General features: G+C 39.2%; 1 protein-coding gene across 3 annotated transcripts in view; it reads left to right on the forward strand.

Annotated features, from left to right (window-relative positions):
- The window catches only part of SH3D19 (SH3 domain containing 19), a 95,254-nt gene that overhangs the window by 27,116 nt on the left and 44,867 nt on the right, over nt 1–23,271 (forward strand). For all 3 annotated transcript variants that reach the window (XM_067551899.1, XM_067551901.1, XM_067551900.1), the window contains exons 3-6: nt 13,291–13,331; nt 18,877–18,919; nt 22,324–22,468; nt 22,695–22,899. In XM_067551899.1, the coding sequence (XP_067408000.1) occupies nt 13,291–13,331; nt 18,877–18,919; nt 22,324–22,468; nt 22,695–22,899 (434 nt within the window). The remainder of the gene's footprint in view (nt 1–13,290; nt 13,332–18,876; nt 18,920–22,323; nt 22,469–22,694; nt 22,900–23,271) is intronic.

Consider the following 23,271-nt stretch of genomic DNA (forward strand, 5'->3'; position numbering starts at 1 on the left):
AAATGTTGTGGAAAAATTAGTAAACAAAAAGTCAGGAAACAACTGGACATTCCCACAAACTAGTCCTTAACCCTCCTTCTGCTCATGTATAATCTGCTGGTTACCCAAATACATGTTACAGTCAGTATGGCCAATCCTAGGCAACCAAAGCTGTGATAGATTTAATTTAAAATGCATCTGGATGATCAGATGAGTGAACACAACTTCTTCTAGTTCCTTTTTAGAACGAGATGCTTGAAAAGGTTTAAAAAAAAAAAAAAAAAGAGAGGGGGGCGGCAAGAAGTTTCCTTTTCTCTCTTTCACAGCAGTGAGGCCTGAGATGAAAGTAAGGCTCTGACTTCTAAGAATGGGTGTTCTGTATAGCATTGTTTGTTTTAAATTCTGTTTTTATCTTTCTGTGTAACAGCTTTTAGTTGCAATCACAGCATTTTATTTGTCTGTTTTAGAAATGTTGCTGTATGTTCCACTTTTGTTTTGTTTTCTGTGCTGTATGATCCTGATGTTGTAAAACAGTGTGTAATACATTTATAATTCTCAGACTGTATCATATTTAAGGGTGTATTCCCTAGATGCATCTCTGAAGTCACCCACAAGAGAATCCTTCCATTATGAATACACATGTCCTTACTCCTTTAGCTAAGCAGGCAGGGAATCACTCAAACCACAGGCCTGACAGCACAGTGAAACTCTTCTCATTCTGAAGCAAGTTGGAGATACTGTACATCTTGGGGTCTGTAGAGCTGCAGACTGGAGGGACATAGTTTTGACGTGTCTGCGAAAGCAGGTTATGACAAGTACCATTACCAGCAGGAACTCTTATACTTAACCAATGTTGCCATTTCTCAGGCAGTCAAGCAATGCTATGAAAAGTTCAGCCCTCATGCAACTGGGAGGTGAATGAAAGACTCTTCCTCCACCCCCTAATGCCTTGTAACCTAGCAAAAGGTGCACAGCACTGTCAGCCCAGATTTCTAGTCCTAGGCTTTCTCAGACTGCTGTAAATATTTCTGTGTTTCATAAAACTTATGAGCCAAGTTTCATATCGTGAGAGAGAACTTTCATTCACCCATTTCACACATCAGATAACTGAGATCTTGCATGAGGTCACTTCAAGCAGAGCTGGGATTATAACCCACATTAGTATAACAGAAACAAGTACCTTCCACTTTGTCACACAATCTTTCATTAAAAACTTGTCAAATGAGGTGCTTCTGTAACCTCCTCTAACACAATGTGGCTCTGTGTCATCCTTTGGCAGCTTGATTATATGCAAAGGTTTGTGATTCTGCTACTGATTCCATTCTAAGAAATCTGATTCTTTAGCTCAAGTGGTAGAGGACATGCCTTTAGACTCAGAAGTCCTAGGCTGCTGGTGGGGGTGCCTGAGAAGGGAAGAGTAGGTCAAGTGTGTGTGGGGAAATCTATGCCTTCCTACACCCTCTGTTAAAGCACGCCACAGCCTCTGTTAAAGCCTTCTGCTTGTAGGTCACCGGTCTGAGTCCTGCTCAGATCAGCAAGAATTAAAAGTTGTTCCCATCTGAAGGATGTCTGGTAGCCTTGAGATGAGAGGAGTTTAGTAAGTCCGACTCTCAAACTCCTCAGGGCAGGAACTGTCTTTTGGTATGTGTTTGTACAGTGCCTCACACAATGGGGCCTAATCTTGGCTCTGTCCATGTCACTAAAATAACATGCTTTTCATAAAATGACAGAAATTAGAGGAAAGCCACAGTTGTAGAATGGTGGTGAGAAGGGAATTCACACTGAATATCTGTGAAAAGAAGCATTAAAAATATATTTAGAAAATGCTTTTTGTCAAGAAGTTACTCAGAGCTTGGATAAATTAGGAAAAATTGTCAAGGTAATTATGTCAACTCAGCCTTGTTAGTTTTCCCATAATACACTGGATTTCAAGTCCAAACATCCTTCTAGCATAATTGAAGTCCATAAATAGACTTCCAAGAGTACACAGAAATTGGTGAGATAAATCTTGTGTATACCATGACTAGCACAATGGGGTTTATAACTGTAATTATTATAATAATGGTAATAGCTTTTGAAGGTGAATGTTAGATTCAGTATACTCTTTGAATGGGGTCGGGGTGAAGTGAGAGATCAAAGGTAGTTTCCAATGACTGCTCAATTATAATGGTAAATTTAATGCAATTTTTATAATATAGGTGTAGAATGAACAAATACATTTGTGATTCTGAAATTCTCAAAGACCATGATAGCTACAAGAACAAGAAACTCTACATAGAGACTTCCACAGTGTGAATAATAATATTTAGCCTTTTAATCAGTACTTCCCAAAGTACTTTACAAAGGAGGTAAATACCATTGTTCGTCAGTGGCAGAACTCCTGACTCCTGCTTCAGTGCCTAATCAACTGGACTACAATAACTAAAGATAAAACCATTCGAATTATTTCATCTGAAGTCTGGTCTCAGTCATGCTGGTGAACACAGAGTAACTTAATATGGATTTAAACCAGTGTGAGACCAGAATCTAGTCAAGCATTTCCCTTATGGGAAAAAAGTTTACCTTTCTATTTCTGGTAATTAACATACATAGCTCCTCTCATCTGTAGAGTAAGTTAAATGTTCAGTAATCATAGAACATGGGGTACTACAACATGCAGCCCTCCATAACAACAATAACCTTGGGTCCCCTGCAAACCCCAGAAGTGTGCTTAGGTGGAGGAGTAGGGTGGAGATACTTGATGCAGCCTGGATGTTACACGTTACTTAGCACTGTAACATTAGTTTCCTTCAACAGTTTTTATCCATCTCAGAGGTGGGCGAGCCAGGTGGGCTGCCGGTGTTTGGGGATCTTATGGATTCCTGGCCTTTATGAAGGGATTTTTAAGCTGTGCCTGTTCTGCACTGTGGTTTTTTTGTCCTGCAGTTGGCTGGGGAGAGCCGTTGGATGGTTGTTGGGGAAAGAGCAATGAATTTTGCCTGGATTAGCATTATGTATAAAAAATCTGAATTTTTGTACTTGTCCTTGGGAGGGACAGACCTAGCCAGTGTTCCAGCTCTCTTTTTTTTCCCTGCACGTAGGAGGTTTGTTTAGAAAACGGTGTCAGTCTCCTGCCATTGTTAAGGGATAGGAAGATCTCTCTTGTCTGCTGGGCTGGCTTCCTAAATACTCAGCCTCTTGTACTGAAGGGGCCACTCTCTGGTCCCTATCTGCACCTGAGAGCACCACCATGAGCAGAGAACAGCCCAGGCGTTGAGAGCACCTGGGAGCATACAGCCCAGCTCCAAGCACAGGAGGAACATCAGAAGCCCTGATTTTCTCTAAGGTAACAGTGGGATAAATGCTTGGAAGGGGGGGAAGGGTGTCAGAAAGAGGATGAGACACCGGGGGACAGAGTTTTAGAGCTATGGAGTTGGGAGAAATGAGAAGCCATGAAAGAGAAGGAAAGTTGTGAGGGAGCCATTGGAGGAACAGGGAAAGAGGGATCACATTTTTTTTCCAGAGGATGACTTTTGAAATAAGCCAGGATCTTACTCAGGGCATTTACATACACTGGAGTGAATTTTCTGTCTTATCTCCCCCATCACCTTTCTGAGAAGAAAAATAAAATCTAGTTTAACTGTCCAACAACAGGGGTGTGGCAGCCCTCCGGTCCCTGCTTATTAGGAGAATTGTCTGGCAACAATGTTAATGATGGCAGCTGTATTTCTAGGCCAGGTGGTTTCATGGAAGACACAGAGTCATTTTCAGTCTACTAATGACCTTTTAAAATTGGGTTTGAAAAATTTTCATTGTGATTTCTGTAAAGCAGCACTCACTCTAAAAGCAACTGGAAGGTTTTTAAGTCTGCACAACAAGCAACTCTGAGGCTGATGAAAGCTGATATAGAGAAATGGAATGATCTGATTATAAATTGTGTATAATAATGGGCCAAATTAATCATGCATGGGTGTAACTTCAACTGTCTTTTTTTCCTCTTTATTTTATGAAAACATTTTGGCAATGGATAGAAAGTGAAATTCATCCAGTGGTTGGGGAGGAGGGATGAAGGAGCATTGTTTCCAAAGATTTTATTTTTAGTGTTCTTAGAAAAACAATAAATACCTCTAGAAAGAGCAGGAGGGCACTGTCTCCAGCAAGGCAGGGAAGCCTAAGGGCCTAATGATGATTTTAGAACTGAACTGGCAGGTCTAGCTAGTTCTAAATTGCCATCATAAAGGAGGAAAGCTCAGGTAATTCTTTGTTTAAAAGGATCTCCTGCCAACGTTATGGACAATGCCAAACTCAGTGCTTGAGCAGGCATCTGATTTATCATTTTAAAGTTTTTATGGTTTGGAGACTTCTGTTCTGATTCACTCAGGCTAAGGTTAGTCTTTGTGTTTACTCTTCTTGTTTGGAATTTCGATTAGGGTTAGATTTGCTGCTGTTGTAGCATATTACATAGGTTTCCATTGCTTCTGTTTTTGTTTTGCACAGGAGGAGGAGAGATTTTTACTTTTTTCTGTTGCCTCCCCCCTTTGGTATAATGCTTATTCAGTGTGCTAGTCTATCACTGTGTGTTGTCTTTTCTTGTGTTCGGCGCATACACTGTGAATTTAGCTTGTCTCCTTATCTAGCAACTGGGTTTGGAAGACTGAAGGCTGAAGCCACTGATATGAGTAGCACCTCCAAGGCAGCTATATTTACCTTACATCCATCTTATATCTTTGGGGTGAATATTCCTATTCAGACCTGTCAGGGACTGTCAGTTTTTCTTCTTTGTTGGAATTATGCGTATTGCCTTCTGTAGAATTTGTACAGTTGTGTCTTCAGCTCTGATCTTGTAGCTCAGCAAGACAAGTTATTGTTACGTTACATAGTCAAATCTTTCCCTCCATCCTATCTTCCAATTCAGAGGCATTTTGTGTGAAGTATGTCTGGTACTGTTTGGAGTTAGGCTTTGTCTACACTGGGGATTTGTCCCAATTTCGCCCATCTGTGATGAGACACCAGTGCAGCTGCACCAATGCAAACCCCTAGTGTAGACAATGGTAAACTGCTATGAGATCTGATATGCTCTGTTTCATCTTATCCTGGTTTCGAGAAGGGATAAGATTGAGTTGTACAAATAGTGGTTTTGCTTATCTATATTAGGGGTTAGCACTGACGCAGCCATACTGACTGCTGAAATTGGGGCAAATAGCTGTAGTCAGGGCAAATCCTCAGCACAGACAAGTCCTTAGTGTATATATATGCAATGCTTACTACGTACATACAGTGAGTATAGGATTTGACTCTGTCTAGATGCAGGGTGGTGTTAAGCTACTCACAAATCCCCATTGCTACAAGAGACTGCCATCTGTCCAGATATACAAATCTGAATCTGTCTCAGACCTGAAGAAGAGCTCCATGTAGCTCAAAAGCTTGCCTCTTTCACCAGCAGAAGTAGGTCCAGTAAAAGATATTACTCTACCCATCTTGTCTCGCTAATATCCTGGGACTGACACAGCTACAGCACTGCAAACAAATTGAAATATGCAGGACATTCCTCATTTTCACAGGTCTAATCTGCTTCCCTATCTGTTAAAACAGATCATCTCAAATTTTACTTGTGTGTCACAACACCATGAAGGTGCATCAATATGTCAACAGAAGTTTAGTGGTTGGAGAATACCCCAAAAGAAACTTCACTGGGTGCAGGGAAGGGTGAAGATCCTAAGGAATAAACATTTATTTAGTCATCTGCTATTTTTTCTGTGTTTGTGATTTGAGCATGTTATGATTCTTTTTTTTTTCTTTTTTTTTTTTTTTGGAACGGTAAACTGTGCAAGTAATTTTTATGGATTTTAGGGTTTTTTTAATCATTTTAAATAAAAATATATATAAAAATAAAAAAGCTTCATCAGACACAGAATTTCCTATTTTGCTGTTCATTATCAATTTGACATAAAAAGATGAAAGGACATAATTGTCATAGATATTGACTGCTAACTTTCAATAATGCACAAAATCCATTCAAAGGGAATAATGATGTTCTTAATGCTTGTACTTTTTAGTGGATGTTTTTCATTGCAAGTAACAAAAGAAAAAGAAAAAAATGAAGGAAAAAAAAAAGTGCAAAAAATGCTGTTTCCCCTACATTTAGCCATATGATTCTGTTTGAATTGCCAAAAATTGGTTTGCATAAAAATTATGGTGCAGTAATTGCAAAAATGAAAATGGTAGTTATTACTTTGCAGTTGACAGAGAGAGGTACTTCTTTGAGAATGTATTTTTAGCTCTAAATAGAGAGTAAGAATCAGCTGTATAGTTTGCAATATTGCCCTTGTTATTTTATGTAGCTGAAGTGGGCTTGGATGACTTCTTGTGCAGAAGACTGAAGCTCTGAGCAACATGTTTTTAAACACACTGTTTAAGCTATTTTTGATTTCTAAAAATACTATTTCTACACTTTTTAAAACTGTTCCTAGGAAGCTTGATTGTGGAATCTGTTCTTTTACTGCTTTTTTTCCATAAGTTTATTGTTTTATTTTAGGGCTGTTCATAAGTGCTTTAAAGTTTTTCTTTTAAACCCTTTAAGTCTTTTGTTTTGAGAAAGATCATAAGGAACTATATTCTCTGCAAACAAATGAAGAAGAAAACAAAAAACCAAAAGACTATGGTTAAATTTTAGACTTACTGACCTTGATAGTTTTCCTTCTTAAATGTAATTGCAAGTGCTAGAATTTGCAGCAGAGAAAAACTTAAATCACTTTTATTTCGAGTACATTACATTCTCTAAAAATTAAAGACCAGGTTAGACCAAACAATATTTGTAGTAATTTTACCCCCCTGTTCCTGCAGCTCTGTTTTATTATTGTTTTTATAGCACCATAGATGTGCATGGTGCTTAGCAGAGTAAAGAAATTGCAGAATTCTCTGCCCAGAAGAGTTTTCAATTTGAAGACTGGGCCCTGGAATTAGTTATTGCTGAATAGATGCTTACTACCATGGGGAATCCCCTTTAAAATAACCAGATTATTCTGTTCTATTCAGGGTATTAAACACAGCATATCACTGTGGTATGTGAATACCTAAGTATTATGCTCAACAATAAGTGCTATTCAGATCTGGTTCTAAGTTTAGATGAGGAGAAATGTGGGGAGAGGATTGGATAAAATGTTGTATGTGATGCAGTGGCTCACTACTAAAATAAATGGTGCGTTCTGGGGATCATGTCTTTTTTCTCCCATGGGTGTTTTATTTTATTTTATGGTACTTGGCACGTTATTAGCTAGATGAGATGACTTTCAAATCCTGCAGGTTTTGGGGATTGGTTTGTTTGTTTGAAAATAATAATAAAATAGGTGGAAAGTAGAAACATTGGGACGTAGGCAACAGGAAAAAAGGGAAGGAATATATTTCTTCCAAGCCAGATTTTCTCCTGCCAGTGCTTAATTTGTGCTAGGGATGCCAAGGCTCACCCCTAGCACCTCTAGGCTTAGCAGTTCATAGCCCTGGCACTTGTGGGCTTGCTGCATCAGTTATGAATATAACCAAATCGCTTGAGCTCTGGCACCTCCTTCATTGCAGATTAAGCACTGCTTCCTGCCCCACCTAGTACAGTATCTATCGTGACTTTTTATTGGGCTATTGTTTTCTTGGATGGTCTAATGACTTGCTATGAATGCTAGAGATTGGGGAGGTTTTTACTGACTTCCATGTCTTGAGTGAAAAATCTTGCTATTAGAACTGATCCTAATTGTTTTAACTACATTGTTTTTGTTGAAAAATGGGATTTTGACAATTACATTTTTTGCAGGAAAAGAAAGATTTTTGTCAAAACATTTGACAAAAATTTTGAATTAACTTTTGACAAAAATGTTTTTATTGTTTCAAAGTTATGAGAAAAAAAATCCACTTTCACTTACTTTTAAAAACTTCTTCCACCTTTTTCCAATGGGGGAAAAAAGTAAAATGGTAAGAGAAAGTGGTTTTCCCCCACTTTCTCTCACCTGTTCACTTTCCCCCTGTTCCTTTTTCTTTCCTGTGGGGGAAAAGCTCCAGAGGGGGAGGGGCAGTTAAGAGAGAGGGATTTTGAATTTTTTGTTTACATTCTTATCTCAACCATTCATCAAAAACTTTAATTAAAAGAATACAATCCTTTTTTACTAGTTCTATTTAAGATGTTCCAGCCACAAATTTGGCTTACCATACATCTTGAGGGATTTTTTGTTGCAGAACCTGTTTTTCAGATTCCAACCATATTTTATTAAAAGTTTAGTTTTGTAGTACTGGGAAATGAGGAGATGAGGGAAACAAACATCTTAGTTTTTACATCTCTCCCATTCCTCTATCCCCCATCTCCAAACATACCTTTACACACAGCTTGTATGTCTTGTTGATAAACCTGAGTATATTTATATAAGTAGACTTCAATCGAGGCAATTTTCCTTTCTCCATAGAATACACACCATTTAACTTGCTGAGCAGCTTTTGAGACCTTGTATCAAATTAGCATCCTCCGCAGGTCTACTATTTGTTTAAAAAAATAATCCCTAGAGGATTATTCAGTGCTCCTTTCAAGTGCTGGTTTGACCACCTGGGACACTGAAGTCCTCTGTCTGTCCACAGAACGAGTCCAATATGGACAGCAGCAGTACAAGCTTTCCTAGCACATCTCTACTGTTTTGGGTAACAGAGAAATTCAGTCTTCATACCTGATCGATCCCTCTTCTCTCTGGTAAGATTGGTAACAAGGCTACCAGATCTGTTGGATGGACACCTGTTCACAGTGAACTGGATTGAACCATCAACTAATTTCCAGATGGCTGTCCAACACCTTTCAGTAAGTAAAGGTGCTTAATTATTACTACTTGGGACAGCTTTGAATTGGTTACACAGATCTCTAGCATTCTCTTATCTACCTTTCCACCTTCCCATTTTTTGTGATGTTTATTTAAAATGTTTCTGCTTTTCAGAGCTGGGACTTGCCTTTTAATGTGCGTATGTAGTGCCCAGCATAATACGTGCTCTGATCCTGACTGGGCCCTCTGGATACTACTGTAAACAAATAATTAATAATCCTGGAGGTGACTAAATTAAAATAAAAAAGAAAATGTCTATTAAAAAGCCATTAAGATTCTTAAATGTTCTCTCTCTCTCTCTCTCTCTCTCTCTGTCTCTCTGTATAACTCAGAACTGAGAGAGAGAGTCTTTTTCTGGCTGACCTCATTCTCCAAACAGCTGAATCTTCATGTAGGAGAAGCAAGCAATAGAATATAAACAGTTTTCAGGAATGCATTTTAACTTGGCTCTAAATGTTTTTTGCAACTAGAGTCCTTTGTTTTTTCTCCACAGTAGAGATCATCGCTGATAAACAGTTTGTTGAATCTCTAATATTAAACTGTTAGCGTCCTACATGCTGTGGGAGAAATGGCAGTGATTTGGGAGAATTATTGTAGGCGACTCTGGCATTTATTTGGCAAAACTCTGCATACAGGAAAGACAGGTTTGGTTCAGAGTGGGGCTGTCATTAATAATTTAAAATTTCTGTGCAGTGCACATTCTTGAGAGGCCACTGTTAAAAGTTTGTGTTTCTAATGTACTGTAGGGCGTAACTGAATGAGTCAGCAGTTACTTACAGCAAGTTGTGATTGTATAAGAAGATAGTTTTGTTTTTGTAAGACTTTAACAAGTTAAGAAATACTTTAAAATTAATATTTCTACTACCTGGAAACTGTTTTTTTTTTTTAAAGCATATAAGCAACTAATTTGAGAGACACTGTGAGTATGTGTGTGTGTATTTATATTATTCTCACAACTTTTTTGCTTCTTGGTTTACATTTACTATGTGATAAGACTTTTTTTGGGGAAAAGTGATTAGATAATAGGCTTGACCATATTAGAGTTATGGTACATATGGACTAATAAATCTGCTGTTTTATAGACCATTCCAGTGATATATTAACATGAGTGAGCTGAAGGAGAGTAAACATACAGTTTAAAAAATTAGGAAACCAAAGTTTGCCTTATAAAGCCTCAGTTCCCTTTAGGAATACTACTCCTTTACCTCAAGTTAGAAGGTCCAGTTTTTTCACATTGATTTTTTGAGTGACACATTGTGAATATAGATTAATTAGGTTTAGGGAGAGAGGGTCACTTGGGGTGGGATTTTCTAAAGCTCTTCGCTTTGGCCTAAATCTGCTCCCAACAAAATCAATTAACTTCAGTGACGGCGGAGTTAGGCCAATGTGGAGTGCTATAGAAAATCCCACCCTTAACATCAATTAAATGCTAGTTAGGAGTTCTTTAGGGCTTGTCTTCGCTGCAGTGTTAGCTCAAGTGTTGTCCTTAACCTGACTCCCATGCATACTCTCTAGGTTGAGTTAAATGGTGCTTTAAACTCAACTAGCTGGCCCATCACAGAGTATGGGTTGAAGCTGATTGCTGCTGATCCTGGAACTAGTAATGCAGGGAGGACTCAGATATTCTGTGCAGTTTGTGTGTTTTATAGTGTTATCTTGTTTGAGCTTGGCTAACTTGAGAGGAGTTAACTCAGGTGTAGATAACTTGAGCTAAAACTGCTGATAAGTGAAGATAAGCTATCAAGCAATGTCTACACTACAGACTTTTGCCAGCACGGTTTCAGTGAGGGGTGTGATCCCTGACAGACACAGCTGTGCCAGCAGAAGCCCCTAGTGTAGGTACAGTTATACAAGTAAAAGCAGTTTTGTTGGTGTAAGCTTGCATCCACAGTAAGAGTGTTTGCTACTGTAATATACAATATTCCTATACCAGTAAAGTGCACCTAATATAGATGTTGATTCTTGGAGATCCAGAACTACTGACTTTCCTGTATGGGGCTGTTTCTTTATATCTAATCATGATTCAAAGCAAAATCCATTCAGCTGCTTGCTGGATTTGATTCAGCCACTTGGCCCTGGTCTACACTACAAACTTATGTCGGTATAATTATGATGGTTATACCGACCTACCTCGCAGTGTAGACAGCACTATGTCAATGGGAGGGCTTCCCTGTCGATATAGCTACCCTCTCTTGGGAAGGTGGAGCACCTGTGCTGATAAAAGAAGCTCTCCCATTGGCATAGGTAGTGTCTTCACTGAGTGCTACAGCAGCGCAACTGCACTGATGCAGGTGTGCCATTGTAGCATTGTAAAGGTAGACAAACCATCAGTCTCATCTCAATGCACAGGGATATATATGTCAAGATGAAAGCATACTATAGTGTTTTCAAGCTGTTTTGGTTTATCCATTAAAATATTTATGAAAATAGTACTACAAGCAATTGGAGTAATGCACTGTGCTGTCAGAAATAAATTTCATTCTATATCTTTTAGCTGCACCAGTAATTCTTGCACAGTCATGTTGCCCTGCCTGTAAATGAGAGCCTATGAATAGTATTAAATGGTAAATATTTTCCATCAGTCTAGGTCAGTTGTGAGTGAAAGTTGTTACCATCTGATGACCAATGGGCTGGATGCAGGAATTGCTGGATGAGGTTCTGTGGCCTGTGTTATGCTGTAGGTCAGACTCAAATGGTCCCTTCTGACCTTAAATTATATGAATGTGACCCAAATATAGTTCTGAAATAATCCAATGCTAGTCACACAAGCAGTACTAAGATAAATAGTGAACAAATGCCCTCAGTTGGAAAAGTAGTTACAGAGAGCTAGCTTGTTTCTCAGAGTGTTTGCCTCTGCTGACACACTTGAGTTCTGTTTTGCCTAGACTGAGCAGCTGGATTCAGCTGCTTTTCATCCATGTGCCTACTTTGTCCAGACAATGGGATATCACAGTTGCTGCCTTTGATGAGAAAGAGATGTAGAACTGAGTGTCTTCAGCATATTGGTGACATAGTAGAAGATATTGGCCCCACTTCTAAAATGGCTGTTTCCATGGTCACTTCGTCCATTTTCTAAAACAAAAAGTTGTACCCAATAGATTCCAAGAATTTATTGAAAATTTTGTGGTTTGCTGTATTACTTTTCCAACAGATGTCTGGGTAGTTAAAGTCCCCCATTACTACCAGGTCTTGTGTTTTGGATATTTCTGTTGTTTGTTCTAGAAACGCTTCATCCACCTCCTCTTCCTGATTTGGTGGTCAGTGGTAGAAACTCGTGTGTGTGTGTGTGCGCACACGTGCGCACTTAAGTGACTGCCAGTATTTTCACCACCGTGTTTTCTAGACTTGCTCTGAACCAGATGAGACTATAATGGGAAAAATGCCAGTGTTCTGTCTACACTAATACTCCCACCACTGGTACCACTTGTGAAGCTGCAATGGTGGAAAAGGCTTGTGTAAACTCAGCTGTTTGTATTAAGGACACTGTATTAAATATACTGTATTTGGTACAAATTAGTCTTTAACCTTTCATGTGAATATTGGTTTTCCCAGAGGATTCTCACTAAGAAGTTGGGCCTTATTTTTTATCTGTAGTGTAAAAAACATTTTGGCTTCAGAATAGGGTTATTGGTGAGTGATTTTTAAGGCTTCTTGTGGCTTAAAGTTTTGCCAGATTCTTATCATGTTATTGAAGTTAATATAATACTTTAAAAACAAAAATGTTCTCTAGGTCTTCTGGATTGTGGTTGCAGAGGAAGGAGCACTGCTATGATGTCTAGATTAAATAACTATCTCAGAAGGAAAGCATCAGTGACTTTAGCCCTACTAAGAAAACAAATGAGTAGCCAAAAAGAAACAGATTTGTCTGTCCTTGCATATCCACAAATTTCCAGTCATGGCTTTTCTCCCTTAAGCTGTTAGTGAAAGCTGCAAACCCAGCTGAATGCAAAGATGAAATCTGTTTTTAAAGTAGCTGTTGAAAATGCTTAGCAAATGAAGTGTGGGATTTTATTGTTTGTATTTTTACTTATATTTACAAGAATGTCAGGTCATAAAAGGCTAAGTAATGTGATAATAGATGAACTGTGATAGTCTTCCCAAAGTTTTCCAATCTGACATGTGATGAATCTGAACTTCAACACACTATTCAGAGAATAGGTTAAAAAAAAAACACCTTGCAGTTTTTGCGTGACCGTGCATTTAAAATCATATATTGGTTTTCATTAGAAGGAGCTGGATGTGGGTGGATATATTAAAGTTTGAGACAAATTTCTGTAGCCTAGAAGATGTGGGGAAACATGACCTGTGTTATAAAATACAAAGCTGCCCTTTTTATTTTGGTAAAATACAACCAGGTACTGTACTGAGAGTTTGTGTGACAACATACTTTCCATCTGGTACAGAAGCTCTGAATAATGTGAGCTGCTTCACTTTTTTTCCCTGTGGATTAGTAATGTGCCTAATTTTCTTTCTTTTTTTTATTAAGCCAAGGACCCCTGTCATCCATTAGAGCAGCAATCAGGAGAAGTAAGTCTGTTTTTCTTCTACTCTTGGGTTTCTTAATTTCAAATTGCTGCGTCTTCATTTCCAGCAAGTGGCTACTTTTTATGAGAAGATTAAATGACTAAACAAAAGGAAGTTTATAGAATCTGAAAGACTGTAACAGTTTTTGCTTTGCCTCATTTTAGATCACGTCTCCAGTTTGCCGATGAGTTATTTCTTTTTGCAGAATACTAGCATTTCTCTTATCTCTGCATGTGTGCTGAACTGTGTATGTCTGATTCTGAAGAATCTGGGTTATAGTTGCCTACTCTAACTTGATTGGTTGGTTAGAGCATCATCTTGCTTCCGTTGAAGTCAATGGCAAAACTCCATTGACTTTAGTGGGAGCTGCATTTGGACCCATTCATTTTGGGATAGAGATTTTGTTTTTAAACCTTGAATGAAAGTCTTCTCTGTGCCTCTCCTAATTTCTCTCTTTATCTTCTCTTTTTGCCCTCTGACCCCACCCATAATATTCTCAGGTAGAGATTCACTTCAGTTGGAATCATCCAAAATACTGTTTTCATCCCCATTTCATGTTGTTTTTTTGCTGACTATAGCTGGCATTTCAGAAAGCTCTCTTCTCTTCAGCTATGTGTACACTAGTGTATTTTTTCCTGCTAAACTTCTCCACTCTGCCCCCAGTGACAGCAGTCATGGGATCGCTATATAGACAGGGTGTGAAGTAGTCAGCAGCACTGTACGCATTGTGTTGATAACTACTCAAAACAAGTCTTTGTGATGCTATGCTTAAAAAGCAGCACCTTGTATGCACTAGTGCTACCGTTGTTATTCTCATTTTACAAATTGGAAATTGAGGGACTGAAAGATTGTGACTCATCCAAGGTCACACATGAAATCTGGCAGAGCCAGGAATTGAATCCAGATTGTCCGACCCCAGTCCTTTATTTTACTTAGAAAACCATCTACAAGATCATTACACAATTAATGACTAACATTTCACAAATCCTAGACATATAAAGGCAATTACATGTATAATATTCCCTTAAAGAGAAATCAAGCAAATAAAAATTGTTTTCCTAGTCCTGGAAGCCCTAACCTCTGGATATTAGAGCAATACAATTAAGAAGTAATGATAATATAGTACTAGTATATGATCAGCTGTGATAAAATATTCATGTCATGGGAATTACTCAAACCAGAGAGACATGTCCCATGATTTAAAAAGGGGTGAAATACCCATTATATATTTATGCAGACGGACTGTATAAAAACATAGCTACCTATATATCAATAAGTTTATTATATATAGGCCTGAACTAAAACTCTAGATCTGGCCACTTCCCAATTCATTCTAACATTAATCTCAAGAATGTACAGTACTTACTGTAACACTATTTCCTTATTTGCATTAGAAACCTCTTTCTTCTTCTCAATTTACATGGTTTCATTAGCTTAATTTGCAGGCCTCATATAACTCTAGCTGGGGAGATAAAAACAGATAATTTCAAATTGCTAGGTAGCTCAGCAGAGTCCCTTCTTCCTGAGATTGATTTCCTTAGTAAAGCTAGGATGTCATGCATTAGGACGGGAGAAATAGTGGTAAAGGGTACAACCCCCAATTTCTTCTTCTCCATTACTAACATTTTCTAGCCTTAATAATTGCTCTACCAGCTTCTACTTAAGCCAGGGTTCTATGCATTGTACGCTCAGCACAATGGGGTACTTATCACGATTCAGGCCTCCAGACACTATTCTAATACAAACAACAGTAATAATAGAGCACATGGACTATTCAGAAAAATTCAGTATTTATATATAAAAATAAACATGTATGATTACATGAACCATAAAGAAATATTGACTAGTGAAGAGCCAGCACAATATGTCCTCCAGTTTAAACAAAACATCTTTCTGAAAATAAGACTTATATCAGAGAATGAAAAAAACAAACAGATTGGTGAAAGTTTGTAATAATGAGCTGGAGGAGAGTGGGGTTCATGCCTTGGGCGAGGATGAGAAAGTGTACCAGTATAGCAGGAGCTAGGTATAGTAGTGGCTGGTGCTGGAAGAAGTTTTATGGCTCACTCCACTGATGTTATCTGCTTGATAAGAATGTGGATGGAGATAAGAGGAGCAGTAGTAACTTGTATTGTGGATAGCAGGTTTGATAGCTCACCCTTATTGACACCCTTTCATGGGCGGGGTGAGGAAGCTGAGTGATTGACAGCAGCTGGTGGTGGAATGTCCCTTTCTGGACAGGCCCATCCACAATGGTGGTAGGGCGGTAGCTAGATGAACCGGAAGCCGACAGTTGCCCTTTTCTTTGGGGCAGCAGATGTACAATTTGTGTCTTGAGCTCCTGAATTTGTGCTTTTACAACTTAGTTTATCCTCTGGAGTAATGTCTGCCATGAACATTTCTGCACATTGATTACCTGCAAGCAGTACTTTCTGATTGTATTCATTTTAGCATTCCTAGTGCACTTCAGAGTTTATCAAGTAGACTTCTGCCTTAATATGACCAGCTGGCAACTACAAGGGCCTAAAGTTTCACTGTCTTTCTTTCACAGATACACTATTACATTTCAATCCCAATTAACTGAAATACTAGGTTTGACCAAAAATTGGTTATGTTCTCTGGGGCTGTCTTGACTGTCTGACTGGAGAATGCCTCTCATGTGGAGCTTCAGGCTTCAGTCCTGTAGAGCAGTTATGTTCTGCATAATAGGGACTCCTAAGCTCTGCTTGAGTGAAGTTTAGGAGCTTATTGAGGTGATAGCTTCAGCCCTCCAGTTTTAAAGGCTTCATAACAACAAAGCTTCCAATTATCAGAACCTCTAGTTTTATGAAAATTATCCCGTAAGGCCATTGTGAAATCAGTTTCTCTCTCTGTTTTTAACTGGTCTCTTCAACTTAGCTTTCCCATAATAAGCACTTCTCACAGATGCACACCAAATTCAAAATTACACAGACACACAGCCTGCATGTGCTCTCTTGTCCTCTCGCCTCTCTCTCTCTCTCTCTCTCTCTCTCTCTCTCTCTCACACACACACACACACACACACACACACACACACACACACACACACACACACACACACACACACACACACACACACACACACACACACACACTGTACTAACTATTCCAGTATACTCCTACAGATAGGGGAAGGAACAGAGAGAATATGGTTTGTTCTTCTCTTTTAATTCTTTGGAGGTGCTCAGATACTAGTGATGGGAGCTATATAAGTACCTATACAGATATACAGACACAAGAATAATTTCTTAGAAATGCCAATATATTGTATTTTACTGGGCTGAGGGCAAGAATGTCTGACCCATGGTGTGAAAGCACTGAGAGTCTGCAGTTAGTATGATTAGCACGTACCCTTGTTGTCTGAAATAATTAGTATTGCTTTAAAATCCATTGTATCACATTAGCTAAGGTTATTGAAAAATTTAATTGACAACTCTTTTACTGAAACTCTGATTGCTAGGACTGAAATTGATTAAAAATATAAGTCTGGGTTTGAACTTCTCCCAAAGTCCTCCTTAGTTTGATTTGATCATTTCAGGAAGGCTACAGTCCAGTATGGTGCTGATTAATCTGACAGCTTTGAAATCTGCTGCAGTGTCAAACAAGGATGTGTTTTGGCACCAACACACTGGTATATTTTTCGCTCTGCTGATTCATCATACTTTCTCATCCAGCCTCCAGGGTATACATCTCCATACAAGATCAGATGGAAAACTCTTCAGCATTGCCTGAGCAATGAAGAGAACTTCTTTTTGCCAGCAGTTTAAGGCTTGTCTCACATAGGCACTCCAGAAACTTTGCAATAGCGTGGTGTTAGCTTGTGATGATTTGGACTAACCGTCAGTCTAAAGAGGACATTGATTATGGCAAAAGGTGTGTCCTGAGCATGCTGCTGTATGGTGATGAGACCTGCACTACCAACAGCGGGCACAAGTAAAAGTTTAACAACTTCCACACCTGCTGCTGTCTTTGTTTGATTTCACATATAAGTTCCTGATACCCAAACATTTGAGAAAACAAAATCGCCAAGTCTAATGGTTATTCACTATTCTTAAAGACAGACTAAATTGCTAGATACTAAATATCATGGACTGAACAGACACACTGGATTTATGGCTTATTACAACAATCAATAACCTACTTAACCCCTCCCCCACCAGCCCTCTCCCCATGACTGGAGAGGTGTCAACAGGTCACTTCACCGTGAATGGTCCCTTGAAATGTGTGTTAACTACTTATACTAAACAATTTGTTCCACTTTGTAATTACACTGAGTACATTTCCCAGACCTGAAGAAGAGCTGTGTGTAAGCTTGAAAGCTTCTCTCTCTCACCAATAAAAGTTGGTCCAATAAAGATATTACTTCACCCGCTTTGTCTCTCTAATATCCTGAGACCAACCTGGCTACAACAACACTTATTGCTAATAGGCGTTTTATACTAGTTGAATAGATTTGCCTCTTCTCTCTATTCTGAGTGAAAGTGAAATCTTAAGAAGGGGAATGTGTGTTTGTGCATATGTGGGGATAAAGGACAAGCTAGCAGAGTAACACTCACTGGGATAGGTAGGTAGCGTTCATGTTATTGAAGAATCTGATTCGACTTCTTGGAAGTTGGGTCAGGCCCTCAGTGTACATATCTTGTATATCATCTGTTTATAAAGTAAATAAAACAAGAGAGTTTAAATCAAAACAGACACCAATTAATACATACCTAAAAACAGCATTCGAAGTATACCGCTTTTCCCATTTGAAATTTATGGTACAGAGGTCCTTTCCTTCTCAGTTTTCATGTTTGATTAAGATGGCATCCCCAGGCAATAAGTAAGCCTCTGTTGTTAAATTCAGTGTGAGAATGGAAATTAAAAAGTCAATTAAATGGGTTCTGATTTTTTAAAATTTTATTTTGACCAATCACTATAATTTCTTTTAAAAAACTGAAATCGGCACTATTCTTGTGCGAATAACAACACAAATCCAATTAATCTTGGCTATTGGCATATAGGAATCTTGGATTGTTATTTTTCTTCCTCACCCCCTCTTTCTCCACTGTAATCCCTTTTTTTCCCCCTCCAGCACTCATGAATAGTGCACATCAAAAATGCCCCGTAGAAGAGGTATGTCTGTGACAATGCTATGCCGTTCTTTTTCAAGTAGCGCTTTGCTGGTTTCAGCTATCAATCTGTGATGGCATAATAATGGTGAAATTATCAGCTTTTACACAATAAGACCTTATTTCTCCCTAAATCACTTTTGCTGTGCTTAGATTCAGTTGGGAGTTAATTTCTTTTCTTTTTTTTTTTATTTAATCAAATTTTAAAAAGTTAGTGGGGCTTTTTTAAAAAATTATTTGAATGTAAGTATGACAAAAATACAAGATTAGAGAGCTGAGGATTTAATGAGCTTGTGAAACTTAAAATACAGTGGATATAAAAATATAGATAACTGCTGGCGCATAAATTGTCTCATTATTTGTTACTGTATTAGTCCAGATTAACTTTTTTTTTTTTTTTTTTTAAACTTTAATAGCTTCTCGAGCTTCTGGTCATACCGAACAGCAGAGAGATAGAAGGTATGAGGAGGTCATTTTTATTACAACTATATATCATATTAATAGTTGGTTTTATCTGATCATATCATGATCCTACTTTTGTCCTTTTCTTCTGTTTTTTTTTTCTCTTTTCTTTCTGTTTTCTATCTGTTAAAACAGTAATGATTGGAACCAAAGAAATAAATATGTACATTTTAAAAATCATGAGATTTTAAAATGGATTTTTTTGGCCTGAAATATTTTTAAAAACTTTATTGGAGCCCACAGACACCCCCCCCCCCCAACTTCTCAGAGGGGGTGCCCTGATTAACCTGTCGTAAGCCGTGGCCTATCCCTCTTTAAAAGTACCCTTTATCCCTGCCTATCTCTCTTTAAAAGTACCCTTTAAACATATATTTGTGCACTATTTTTCTGAAAGCAAACTGACAGAAGAAACTACCATAGCAAATGGTCCATGTAACCGGATATCCAGTGGCCAAGAAAGGCATACAAATAATTAATTAATACACCAAAGTGTTCTCCAAGCTTTTCAGTCTATTGACAGCTTCACAATAGAAAGATGTTCTGGATCCGACCCCCTCCCAACACTGTTTGGTTCTCAGAATATTTTATTATGCAGAATATCTTGAAAGGTTCCACAGACAACAGTCATGCAATACTGAATATGGGTGTTGCAGGATAGGGAATATATCCTTTAGGCAATTGATTTTCACTCTGAAGCATTATTATTTATACTGTGGGAGCACCTAGAGGTCCGAATCAGGGATTGGGGCCCTATTGTTAGAGCCCTGCAAATCCACGGATATCAGCTTTATATCTGCGCATGTGAATGCGGATATCCGCAGATCAGTTTTTGGCAGATGGTGGATTGGATGTAGATCTCAAAGGCGAGGAAGCAACTGTCTGCAGCTCTTAGCCTTTGAGGCTGCTTCCTTGCCTTTGAGATCCAGGGGCAGGGGCTGGCCTCTGATCAGCTGCTCCATGGGGCTCTGGCTGGCAGGGGAGCCCTGCAGAACAACTGATTGATTGTTAGCCAATAGGGGAGTCCCCTGACCCCCAAAGAGCTGTTCAGCGGGTCTCCCCTGCTGGCTGCCGATCAGTTGTTCTGTGTGGCTTCCCTGCCAGCCAGCAGGGGAAACCTGCCAAACAGCTGATTTGAGTCCAACAGGGGAGCCCCGGCAGAACAGCTGATCAGTGACCACCAGGGGAGCCCCGGCAGAACAGCTGATTGATGGCCAGCAGGGGAGCCCCCGTGGAATAGCTCTTCGGGAGGGCTGCCCCACGGGCTGCCAATCAATCTGCAGTTCTGTGGGGCTCCCCTGCATGCTGATCAGCTGTTGGGCAGCTGCCTGGAGAGGCTTGTGGATGCGGGTCACTACACTGCAGATGGCGGTCCATGGTAAGATGATTGGGGTGGATGCGGATCCACATTTGTGTATCTACGCAGGGCTCTACCCATTGTTCTAAGCACAGTTCACAAATATAACAAAAGGACAGGCACTGTCCCATAGCGTTTGAGGCTTCATTGCCCTAGCTTTAGCTCTGGTGGGAGATTTCTCTAAAATTATCCATGTAGACAAGCCTTTAGATATCAAAGAACCAAACCAGGCAGGGCTTTCTAAGTCAACACATTGATTTCCCCCACCTTCTCCCACTGGTTAGTGCACTGTGGTAATATTTAGTATTATTAACGATGTTGAGAACTGTCCACTGCCAACCAGATATTCTGAAAAATGTCTAAACTGTTGATTAAATGTATTTAAGAAGGGCAGCATAAGTGAGTCTAGAATCACATTTGAACACTGGCATGCACAAAAGTAGAGAAAATGGCAGTAATTTGATCCATGTCTATAAATTAGAACAAATTAGTTGGTTGAAAACTTTAGCCTCTATTTCTCATAATTTCCTTAGATTTGGTCTTCACTCCAAATTACTTGTAATCTTTGAATTTTTAAACTCTGTGGGATTCAATATGTACAATTTGCCACGAATATTCGATATTCTCTATTCAAACTAAGGGTAGTTGTAATTGGTCAGATAAATCACATGATGTTATTTCTGTTCCCTGACTAGATTAGTACAAAGTCTTCCAGCATGTAAACTCACTCGTGTAGCCTTGCAATTAGCTTTCTGTGAGCATTGGTGTTAGTTAAAACTCAGTCTTGTGAACGATCACAGGAAATGAACACAAATAGCATGGCTGAAGCAAATTCATTGAAAAATCAGCCTAACTATTCACAAAAAGTTTGTTGCAGTTTTCAATGTATTCTACATGTAAAGCTGTGCCACAAAATAAAAAATATCAATACATATAAATAAAAAAATCATGACATTAATATTTCAGTTTGTTTTCTTGGTGGACTGAACAGGTGAAAAAGTACACATTCAGCCCAATCCTGGCACCATCTGAGCTAAGACATGCTCATTTAAAAAAAAAAATCTTAAATTTGTTTTGTTGCTTGCATTATTCCTACAAAGCAGTTAATAATAATACTTTGCATATATTAGTGCCTTTCAACCCAAACCACTTTAAACCATGAGAGACAGAGACCCCTGTCTAGTAAAGTACTCAAGCAGATGCCTAACTTGAAGTACATGAATGGTCCTGTTGTAGTCAATAGACCAGTGGTTCCCAACCTGTTGCCCAGGGCCAGAAGTGGCCCATGTGGACTTTCAGAATGGCCTGTGGCTCTCCTCCTGCTGGCTGCAGAAGGGAGCTGCTGCCTAAGGACCGAGGTGCAGCGCTTTGCTGCGAAGCTAAAAGACCAGTGCAGGCTCCTTGCTTCAGCCAAGGGGATCAGAGATCAGTGCGCCATCCCCTGACTGTAGCAGGGGGCATGGCACTGCCCTCTGTCTGGGTCCCTAGGCACTGGGGTCCCTGCTGGAGTCAGGGGGAGGGGAGCACAGATCTTCTGTCCCTCTGGCTGCAGAAGGGAGCTACTGCCTAGGGACCCAGGTGGAGTGCATGGGGCTACAGGACACGTGCGGTTTCTGTGCTGCAGCCAAGGAGATGGGAGATCAGCGAGGAGGCAGCCTCCTCGCTGAGCTCTTTCCATCTGGCTACAGTAGGGGGGTGGGCCTGCTGGCAGAGACTGGTGACCCTTCAGAGTTGTAAAAATTATATCTGTGGCCCTCAAGCCAAAAAGGTTGGGAATCACTGCAATAGACCTTCTTGTTTGCTTAGACTTAGGCATGTACCTAAGTGCTCTGTTGAATGGGGATCCTAAGTGATTGCTAGATTGGGGCCAGAAAGGTTAAGTGAGTGTATAAAGTCATACAAGACATCTTTGGCAAAGTCAGGAATAGAACTGGAACTACTAGGAAAACCATATTCTTTCAGTATTTATTTAAATCATTATTGTAAAACTTGCTAGTCAGTTATTCCCTCCCTCTCTGGCACACCATCTTTTTATGTTTCTTTGCAGACGTCCTGAGATTACAATAGTTGCTGCTGAGCCTCTCAGACCATCCTCCTGGTTTCCAGGTGGAAATGTCACTCCACAGGGATTAGGATTCCCATCTTCTCCATCCCAGGCCAACTGGAGGATAAATGAGCTTACTGCTGCTGAGGTGAGCAGATAATGGTTGTATTTACATTACATATGTATTTGATGTGAATTGTAAAGTGTAAAGAGGAACAATATCACCAGAACTCATTCTCCTCTTAAAAGAGAAATAGTTTTTTGTTTTGTTTTTTTTTTTAAATTGAACATGTCAGTGTAGCATGTCTGAATTCATATAGGGTTTTTTAATTTTCACATTTGGACACATTAAAATTTTTACCTTTATTTTGTAGCTTCCACCATCTTATGAGCAGGTGATAAAAGAAATTAACCAAGTGCAAGTCAATACAACAAATAACAATAATGCTGCTGCTGCTTCTAGACGCACTGCTACATCTGCAACACAGACTGACTTTCCAGAGGAAATAATCAGCCATTTGCCAGGAAGTAATGTAAAAAACAACCTACGTGTTCTCTCTGAATCTGAAACTGTTCCAGGTGAATGCTCTGTGGACTTCATATGATCATAGATTTTACATATTGTGTTCTGGTGATTCATTTAAAAATCAATTTAAGCCTTTCTTCGTTCAATAAAAATGTTTCATTTATGGACTTAGGTGCTGTTATGAATTACTGCGTTTACTTCTTACCTCTAATGACCTGATATTCCATTCTGGTCTGGGTCAAAAGTAAAAACGTGTTGTTCTTTATTATTACCCTAAGCTATAATGCATTTAATTTTTTTCCCCACAAAACCATTGAAAGTATTTTTCCACTCCAGCTCTACTGGCAATCTCTTTTGGCCAGAGAAGCTGAAAAGACTTGAGTGGAACAGCAGGGAGCTTGTAGGTCAGAACTGAGATGTATGCA

The sequence above is a fragment of the Emydura macquarii genome, unplaced genomic scaffold (genome assembly GCF_026122565.2).
Source record: "Emydura macquarii macquarii isolate MOO-44397 ecotype Brisbane River unplaced genomic scaffold, CSIRO-AGI_Emac_v2 contig_1363, whole genome shotgun sequence".
Lineage (NCBI taxonomy): Eukaryota > Metazoa > Chordata > Testudines > Chelidae > Emydura > Emydura macquarii.